Source organism: Tasmannia lanceolata, unplaced genomic scaffold, assembly GCF_043159265.1.
Source record: "Tasmannia lanceolata isolate RefF3 unplaced genomic scaffold, GAP_Taslan_0.1 ptg000021l, whole genome shotgun sequence".
NCBI lineage: Eukaryota > Viridiplantae > Streptophyta > Magnoliopsida > Canellales > Winteraceae > Tasmannia > Tasmannia lanceolata.
In genome coordinates this window covers 9,122,879-9,132,937 of record NW_027518698.1, presented here as the reverse complement: position 1 = coordinate 9,132,937, position 10,059 = coordinate 9,122,879, and the positions used below count along the sequence as shown (strand labels likewise).

The following is a 10,059-nucleotide window of genomic DNA, read 5'->3' as shown; positions in this document are numbered from 1 at the left end:
ATGACGGTAAGCGTTCTTAGTATCGTGATCGTCCATTTGGAGCATCTTGACCGTCCATATAATGTGCATGTACCAGAGAAGGCACAACTGTAAATGTCCCCATCGGTGCATCTTGACCGTACTTTGAATGTCATCTGGTCATCAATTAGATGATCGGCAACGTTCAATTGACGTGTACGTTTGTATCCCCTAGATGGACGGTCGAGATCGGTTCAATGTAACAAATAAGAGGGTTCTTCGAGACGGACCAGAAACGACGACCTCTAATAAAAACCCAAGGTCTCCACTACCAGAAAGCGAGCATTGAATTTCCATGGCTGCTCGTCTGTTTCAGAGTCGATTCTCTTTTAATATTCTTCGCCAAAACCATTCTAAGTTATCTCCTCTCAAAGGTAAGATTGATTCCATTTATTTTCTTTGTTTTTTTTGCTAGCCCTAAAATCTTTCCATTTTTTAATCTTTCTCTTCCTTATATCGCTTGAGAAAAACCCTATAAACATATAAGTGTGACAAATGGAATCCAAAGGTTAAACAATAGAAGTTCTTGGGATTCTTGTTCATCTCAAAATCAATGATCTCTTACCCATAAGGAAATGATTTCAGGACAAAGTCTGGAAAATATTACTTCTTTTTCTTTCATTATGTAAACGGAGACTGCGAAATCTAAGAAGCAGGGTGGGGGAATCAATCACCTTCGAAAGAAGTTTCTGGGTCTTTCATGAAATAATCGTTCTTTATAGTCTTCTTTAATGATTTAGATCATTTTTTTATGTAGAGTATAAGACATGAATTGGTTCTTGTATTGAGTCATCACGGTGTTGCTTCGTGTCATGTGCATGGCTAGGAGAGGATATCTTTTAAATATCATTTGAATCTGTTCTAGCTAATTTGTTGGAGCCTATCTTTTCTAGTTGCTAATTAGTCTATCTTTTGTAATTGGTAATTTGTAGGAGATTGCTTTTGAAACTATGTTTAGCTAATTTGTAGGATTCTATCTTTAGCAGTTGCTGATTAGGAGGCTTGCAATAAGAAGAAAACTGTATTAGATGGAAGGGGGATATAAAAATGACCTTTTTTTGAAAATTAATGAAAGCTCCCCCCTAGACGAGGCGATTTTTTTGCTCTCTATTTATTTTCTTCCTCTTGAACTTGACATTTGAGTGTTCTCCTCAGGCTGTGAACGGGATAAGAACGCCGTAAGGGACTAGGGTGAAAGAGGCAAACTGGGTGGAGGAGTCCATCAAACACCTTTGCGAAAGCAACCAAAATAGGTCATGGCTCTCATGGAACGTCATCAGATGATGGTAGCCATGAACCTCACATATGATTACTTGGCCTTGAAGCTGTCTTGTCCGTAAGGCAATGAGCAGACCGGATCTTCTAGGCCCAACTGTGAATCATCAACACATTTTCAAGGAGCGGAGCAAACTCGCCACGTCTGAAGCACGAATACGGGTATGGGGTGCGAGTATAACACGATATGTGATTTAAAAAAAAAAAAAGGATACGGGTATGCTTGGGGTACGCTGAATATAATATATTTTTATATTTTATTATATATTTATAAAAATAAAAAAATTAAATATTTTGTTAAAAAATTCAAACAATTTAATTGGAGAACAATCAAATAACAATAAGATCACCGATACAGGTGTGTGGGCCTCCGGAGAGTACTTGGTATGCATCTAGGGTGGATGATGAGGGCCTTCGGAGAGTGCGGGTGTTCTAGGTGTGCCTGGTACGCCCTCATCCTCCCAATGGCGTACCTGGGCGTACCCGCACCCAATATGCACCCGATATGGGTGCGTGGGCCTCTGGAGAGTACCCGTGCTTCATAACTCACCACGCTAAGGTGGAGTTTCCTTTTTTCCAAGGGGAAGTTCCTAAGGGATGGGTATACCACTGTGTTCTTTACCTTCAATCAAATCGAGCACAGCCAGAAGGAACCGTTGGCTTTGATTCATCTCGAAGACAAGGCTCTTTAGTGGTTTCGTTGATTGAAAATAACAAAGGGAACAGTGAGTTGGGATGGGTTTGTACAAGCGTTATATGTGCAATCTGGTCCAACCGCCTATGAGGATGCTATGGGAGAGTTATCCAGGTTCACACAGACCCAGACAGTCAAGCAAATCAGAAGAAATTTGAAGATCTTGCCAACCGAACTCAAGGGCTCGGAGAAGAATTTGTGTGAGTTGTTTTATTAGCCGACTCCGGGATGACATCAAGGCTTGGGTTCATATTTTCGAGCCACGTACAATTACCTGGACCATTGGATTGGCACTACTCCAAGAAGAAAGCATGGATGCAGTATCAAGATGTTCGCGAGTTTTTGTAAAACCTATGACCTATGGCACAGGGTGACCCTAGTGTTAAGCCTCTGCTAGTACTTCTTTACCACTCTTATGTCGATTAATGCAGTCCGAGATGGATGACAGACGATCTAAGGGCTTGTGCTATAATTGTGACACAGATATTACATTGGTCATTGATGCAAGAGGCACGAAATTTTTTTCCTAAAAGTGGTGGAAGGTGATGACGATCCTCCTATAGTTTTGGAGGAGGCTGACGAATCGGCTAGAAGGCCAATCGTTTGGGATTTCCAACAACTCTGTATGGAATTTTTTGTGAATGGAAGGTGACATGTGCTACGTGGTGCAAAGTGGGAGTTGGTTCAACTTGTTGATGTCAAGAATATGGCACGCCTACTAAGGAAGCCGCTACAAGGGGCTATAGCTAAAATTTTTGTTGGGCAGGCCATTGAGGATGATGACCCAATCGAGCTGGAATTAAATGACTTGTTTTATGGGTTTGAAGCCTCGTTCACGGAGCCGTATGGTTTGCCATAGAACTCACCACCATTGCATTCCGCTTAAGTCTAGCAGCCAACCCGTCAACATGTGCCCGTATAGGTATCCGAATGTGCAGAAGGATGAGATAGAGAAGGATGTCGAAGAAATGAGGGCCACATGCCTCATTCAACCCAGTGTTAGCTCTTTTTCATACCTGGTTCTAATGGTAAAGAAGTGTAGATTAGTGTGCATTGAACAAGGATACCATCAAAGATAAGTTTCCTATTCCCACCATCGACGAGTTATTGGACGAGCTACACGACGCTGCTTATTTTTCTAAGTTGGACATGCATTTCGGCTTCCACTAGATCTAGGTACACCCAACAGATATACAAAAGACAGCCTTTTGGATTGATGAAGGGCACTATGAGTTTTTGGTTATGCCCTTCGGCTTGAGCAACACTCCTTTGACTTTTCAAAGTCTTATGAACAAGGTATTTTAACCCCATCTACGCAAGTTCATTCTTGTTTTTTAACTATGATTTGTGGACACGGACACGAGTGTCACCTATCGACACAGACACGGAATGTCAGACACTGCAAACCCCCAAAATTTAAAAACGGGGACATGGGTAAAATAAGACTTTGTTTACGGTTTTACGCTTATGGGAGAGGATATAGCAACACATTAGTTAAAGAAGAGCTAAAAAAAGAGTTTATTATTAAAGAAGGCTTAATAATAAAAGAGGTAAACACAATATTTAATAATAAAATTGAATGTAACACTTGACATGGTACAAAAATGTGTCCACATGCCCACATTAAGTGTAACACTTCTAGCAATAACTAAAAGTGTCTGAAGGAGTGTCGATAAGTGTGGACAAGGGTGTCGTGTCGGACACGGCAGGACACGTGTGTCGGCAATAAATTCAAAGTGTCCACTAAATCATAGTTTTTTAATGATATTCAGTGTACAACAAGCCTTTGGATGAGCATTTGTAGCATGTAAGGATTACATTGGACCTTCTACCTACACATCAACTTCATTGTAAGTGCTCTTAGAGTGTGTTCGGACAAAGATAGCTTGAATACCTTGGGGAGAAGGCACGAGTTGATAGAACATGAAAAATCCCAGAAAAGAAATACCATGCTTCAAATTGGGCATTTTTTTCTGTTTTTTGGGCATTTCATGCTCTCCCCTCACTACTGCTCTCTCAAAGTCCCTTCCTATTTGCCCATTACTCACAATTGGCCCACTAATATTCAAGGGAATATTTTTCATGGTTGCCAAGTGTGTCCTTAGTAGATAGTATTCATCTTCACACACCTCAGAAGCCGTCCTTTTTTTTTTTCTTTTTCAGTGGCGTTGCTGCTAATGCATCCTTCAAGCCAATTTTGTTCAAAATAGATTATGAAGACATGGGATAACACTATGTTACAGAAGTGCATAGAGGGTAGATTGAGATATTATGGGATATATCCATGAAGTAATCATTTCGTTTTTTTCCGACTTCTATGTAGTGTGCATGTTGATATTCTTTTGTAGCTTGAATTCTTGAACAGATTCTAGGAGTATAAATAGAATTACCCTTACCGGAGCACACAAAAGGGTAGACTAAAATTTTCTAAGATATCAAATGGGAAAGCTGAGTCTTATCTTCCCACAAGCCTCGTCTGTACAACTCTTTTCAAACCAGCAAGCTGCTTGGTGCCCTGGTTTTTTTTTTCCTAAAAATGAAGGGTTCCCTATTGTCATAATCCCACAAGCCCCATCTGAACAACTCTTTTCAAACCAGCAAGCTGGTTGGCGTCCTGGTTTTTGTTTTCCTAAAAATGAAGGGTTCCCTATTGTCATAATCACTGAGGTATTCCTTATACATATGGGTAGAAAGATGGATGCATAGGTTCAGTTACATTTTGCTTCTTCCTTTGAGAATGTTTCTTTAGGCTGAGAGTTGTGACCATGTTAGTTGAATGTGACCACTATCTAGATCAAGTAGAAATATAACTACCATTTTTTATTGTTGAATAATGTATTAGGTTAGTTTAGACATTACTTGTATTAGTTAGGGGTATTGTAGTCATTGTATGTTGTTGCCCTAGTTTGGGCCTATATATACATCATATTCATGAAGATATATACTCTTCTTCTTCCTCTCTTCTCTAACCCTAATCTCATTTCTAACATGGTATCAGAGCCAATGGGCTGATCCTTCAAGAAGGAAAGAAGAAGAGTATCTCCCTCCATGCCATCATCCCTTTCTCTCGTATCTCTCTCGTATCTCGTTTTTCTCTCTTTATCTCTCTATAGTTTCTCCTTCAAATCTCAAATCCCTCAAATATCTCTCTCGTAGTGTCTCTGTTTCCTTGTCTTTAAAACCCTTTTTTTTTTTTTCAAGAAAATCTCTCTCGCGCTTGTGTCCTTCCCTTCTCCTCCTCCTCCCACTGCCCCTCTTCCCTTTCCCCTAACCCCTCAATTCCCTGCTACAGTAAACCGCTACAGTAACCCGCTACAATACCCAAATATAAAAAAAAAAAAAAAAAAAAAAAACATTTTTATACCCTAGAAATCTCACTCTTTCTCTTTTATTTCTTCAAACCCTTTTCGTTTTTAACCCATTTTCCCTCTATCGTATATCTCAAAAATCATGGTTGTATTACTTGTGTAAACCCATTTTGGGTTCTCCCCCACTCCAAAGCTCTCTTTATTTTCTCTTATCGCTTTTTTGGCCTATGGACTTTGTCTTTCTCATCTCATCTTTAAGATGCACCCCAAGTATTTGATGAAATGTCTCAAAGGGGTTTTGTGTCTTGAAAGTGTTCTTTTTGTTTCAAGTTGAAGGCCTTTGGCCTCAACTAGAGGGGGAGTGTTATCTTGTATTGTTTCTTGTTGTTCTCTTGTGCTTGTTTTGTTGTCGTCTTCTTATCATCTCTTTCTTTCTATTACCTTCTATGTCTTTTATGTAGTTCTTCAAGGCGCACACCAAGTATAAAATATCTAAGAGAGGTGTGGTGCCTATTACCTTCTATTTCTTTTATGTAGTTCTTCAAGGCGCGCAACAAGTATTTGATAAAAGATCTAAGAGAGGTGTGGTGCCTTGTTTGTCATCTTTCCTTTTTCTTCTTCTCTACAGCGCACACCAAGTGTTTGATCAAATGTCCGAAAGCGGTGTAGTGCCTTGTTTGTCTTCTTTTCGTTGCAAATTGAAGGTATTTGACCTTCAACTTGAGGGGGAGTGTTTTCATGTAGTTCTTTGTGTCTTTTCTTAGGAGTGTTGTCCACTTTATTGTCTTTGCTTGAGGGGGAGTGTTGTTAGTGTTGTCAGTGTTTTCATGTTAGTGTTGTCTTTGTCTTCTTGAGGGAGTGTTGTCTTGTTTTCATGTCTTGTTTTTCATGTCTCTTTGTGTTGTCCGGCTTTATGCCTTATCTTCACCAGGCGATGGTTTCCCCGTCGTTGGTCGATTATCTTCTTCCCTGTCTTCTTCTTATCTCGAGGAAACTGTTTCTCCGTCGACCTCTCATTAGGCGACGATGTTCATGCCGTCGACCTTCTTTCCAGACGATGGTTTCCCTATCGTTGTTCGGTTATCTTCTTCCTTTTATCTTGTTATCTTGAGGCGGCGGTTTCCCCATCGACCTCTCATTAGGCGACGATGTTCATGCCGTCGACCTTCTTTCTAGACGATGATTTTTCCATCGTTGGTTGGTTATCTTCTCCCTCCTTTTCCGGGCGATGGCTTCCATATCCATCGTTGGTCGGCTCTCTTACAGGCGACTATCTTTTCTCGTCGACTTCTCCTTTTCGGGCGATTGTTTCTCCATCGTTGGTATGCTATTTTCAGGCGACGATGTTCATGCCGTCGACCTTGTCTCCAGGCGATGATGTCCCCATCGTTGGTTGGTTATCTTCCTCTTCTTATCTTCAGGCGACGATGTTCATGCCGTCGACGTTGTCACCAGACGATGGTTTTCCCATCGCTGGTTGGTTATCCTCTTCCTATCTTCTTATCTTTTCAGGTGACGATGTTCATGCCGTCGACTTAGTCTCCAGATGATGGTTTCCCCATCGTTGGTTGGTTATCCTCTTTCTCTTTATCCCTTCTCTCCAGGCAACAGTTTCTCCGTCGACCTTGTCTTCGATGGTTTCCCCATCAGTTGCTATCCTCTTCACTTGGCGTTGTGCTGCTTCGCCAATGTTCGTTGTGCGCACCTTTGGTGTGCCTCTTTTGCTTGCTGAATTGTAGCTGTTCTTGCCATGGCGCCTCCATTGCCCTCGATGTGCGGATATGTTCGTCGTGCTCTCATTCAGGGAGAGGCCCTATTTGATCGCTCTCGTTGTTGTGCTACTTCAAGGGAGCTACTCTTTTGATGGACATTGATCTCGATGCTGTTCATGGTGGCCTTTGTTTTTTTTTTTATGTTTTTCATTATGTATGTACCACACCAGCTTGAGGATGAGTGTTATACCAAGCTGGATGTGCATGAGCTTCTTGTACTTTTTTTTAGTTGTTGACGTAGTTCTTTGTAGCAAGCTGGAGCTTCATAGTATATACACTCCAGCTTGAGGGGGAGTGTTGAATAATGTATTAGGTTAGTTTAGACATTACTTGTATTAGTTAGGGGTATTGTAGTCATTGTATGTTGTTGCCCTAGTTTGGGCCTATATATACATCATATTCATGAGGAGCTCCCTAGTGGAGTCTTTCCAACCTTCACTCCTCTTCTTCTTCCTCTCTTCTCTAACCCTAATCTCATTTCTAACATTTATGTCCAGACTCCTGTCACTTTTTTGGTGTTACTTTTAAGGCAAATTGATTTCTGCAATTATTTTTGCTGATGTGAATGCATAAGAGTCAGCACTTCATCTTGTGTTGGGCTTGAAGCTTTGGATTTCTTGGATGATTTGGTTGTAGAGAATCAGAGATGTCAGAAATACACTGCATGATGATCCTGTTCAAATGTGGTAACTGCCTAAACTGCCGTTATGTTTGACTGATTATGGACTGGCGATCTCTTCATGACTATCATAGTATCATTGCTACTTGTCCTATATGCCACTGTGAGGCAAGGGTAATTTCAGCCTTATTTCAAGCTCTGGGGGGTTTTACTCATGGTTTCAAAACTCCTCCGTGTCATTTTATACTCCCGAGTTGACTCCCGTTTACCTTGGCCGCATTCTTGTCCAAGTTCGTGTTTCCCCTATAAAGTCAATCAAAACTCCTTTAATTCTCCCGAGTTAGACTGTGTCAATCGAGTACTCGATCGCGCCATGCCAAGTTGACAAGGATTTTCTTTGGCAGCATTCTGACTCTCATTTGCATTTTAAAACATTCGTTTTACTACATAGTTGGGTGTAGCTGTTTTTTTTTTTTTAAAAAAAAATTTTGTATTATCTTGACCAATTTATTGGCCATTTCCTCCCTCTACAGATACTACTTGGAGCCTAAGCAGATTTCTTCATGTAACCACAGACAAAAGAGGGACCCACACAGATGGGGACTTAACTATCAAAGCCAATGAAGATGTTGAGGACCACATGCCTTGCTCACATGAACCAGAAATAGTTTCTCAATCAAACAAAATGCTCAACCAAGATGATAACAACAGTTCAGTGAAGTACAGAGCCCTGTCCAACTTAAGGACCTCAATGCGACACGATCTTGCCATGGTCTTTACTTGCAAGGTCTGTGAAACAAGATCAGTGAAGACCACCTGCCGTGAATCATACGAGAAAGGAGTGGTGGTGGCCCGTTGTGAGGGCTGTAACAATCTGCATCTGATTGCGGATCGGCTCGGGTGGTTTGGAGAACCAGGGAGCATTGAGGATCTCTTGGCCGCTCGAGGGGAAGAAGTAAAGAAAGGATCTATTGATTCCCTAAATCTAACTCTTGAAGATTTGGCTGGGATGAGATCCTCATGATCTTTTAACGCTAAGGTAAGGCTGAGTTTTTATGTTGAGAAGAATTGTTGATAGCATGTATTGCTCTGTGTTAGCTACCTTGGAGAAGCATAGTTCGGAGAGAATGACTGCAAGTTAAAGTGGGGTCCAATACTTGTCGCTCAGGAAGGACTGTAAAAATTTTGACAAAAAAAATGGATGTGTTATTCTATTTGCAGTGTTCATGTGTCGTATATATTTATTTGGTTATGTTTTTTAACAATTAGGATGATGATTATTCGTTGAGAAGATCGAGCAAACACTATTTAGTGATGTCATTGGATCTATGCAAATGATCAAATCAAATACCTTGGATAGCCCTTGGGTTTGGATTTGGTTTTCTAAATCCAAATCCTGCATTTGGCACGTTTTTTTTTTTATTGGCATCCGAATTCGGATTTGAGCCAAATCCTCATTATTTCCAAATTAATGAAATAAGAAGAGAAGTTTTGATTTCAAATATACATTTTAAAACATGCTAGTATTCAATGTCGGCCTTAATCTCATTCATTGCCACTACATTGACTAATCCCATTCGTCTCAATTCGATCGACCGGACTCGTCTCCTCTCATTCTCAGAGTGCGTGCACCATCTCATCCTCGGCTTCTCTCTCATAACAAGTAAAATACCCCTCTCTCTCTCTCTCTCTCTAGATGAAATTCTGTGTATCTCGATTTTTCATTCGGTTTTACATCAACTCAGCTTCTTCTCGGAGGCTAGGGGACCGTTTGGATACCGTTTGGATACGCAGATTTTAGAATTCAGGTTTTTTTGTTTGAAAACAGTGTAAAGGAGGTGATGGGGTATAAAACAGCAGCCTATTAGCTGTCGACACGTGGCCCAAGGATGGCCCAGCGCAGACCCCGCGTCAGCAGGGGTAGTTTGGTAATTACAGCAGAGTGGGTGAGCTCGAACCTATCGCTGGCCAACACCTGTCCTGGAGTAATAACTCCTCAACTACCCCCGTTTTTCCTCTATAAAAGGGCTTCCAAAGCTCATAAACAAGGTAATAGCTTCTCACCCACCACTCTTAAACTAGCTCTGCACTCATGCTCATACTGACTTGAGTGTCGAAGGGCCTGTCCGGAGTAACACTCCGGGTTGGTAATTCTGACCTCGTTTGCTCTTTACGCAGGGCTCAGCTACTCAGCTCCCTCACCTCGGTTTCTCGGGTCCTCCAGCTCGGCTCTTACGTCACTGTCATATTTGTTACCGATTTTAGGCCTAACAGATTGGCGCCATCCGTGGGACCACGGACTAAAGGCTATTCGAATCCCCTATATACAAAATGGCAGGACGGAAGAATGCCCGGGTACCGACTGCGCGGGCT

General features: G+C 41.4%; 1 protein-coding gene across 1 annotated transcript; it reads left to right on the top strand.

Moving 5' to 3' along the window:
• ZR3 (Zim17-type zinc finger protein) lies at window positions 1–8,906 on the top strand. The gene is made up of 5 exons (XM_077365567.1): window positions 1–89; window positions 1,209–1,271; window positions 1,344–1,455; window positions 6,900–7,005; window positions 8,220–8,906. Exons 1-5 carry the CDS (start codon window positions 1–3, stop codon window positions 8,708–8,710), a joined length of 861 nt encoding a protein of 286 aa, XP_077221682.1. The 3' UTR covers window positions 8,711–8,906.
• The last annotated feature ends 1,153 nt before the right edge of the window (window positions 8,907–10,059 follow it).

Coding starts and splice junctions, on each gene's coding strand:
- ZR3 (XM_077365567.1), top strand. CDS start 1: ATGACGGTAAGCGTTCTTAGTATCGTGATCGTCCATTTGGAGCATCTT. Junction 1,272..1,343: donor TGCGAAAGCAACCAAAATAG/GTCATGGCTCTC, acceptor TTGGCCTTGAAG/CTGTCTTGTCCGTAAGGCAA. Junction 7,006..8,219: donor GTTCGTTGTGCGCACCTTTG/GTGTGCCTCTTT, acceptor CTCCCTCTACAG/ATACTACTTGGAGCCTAAGC.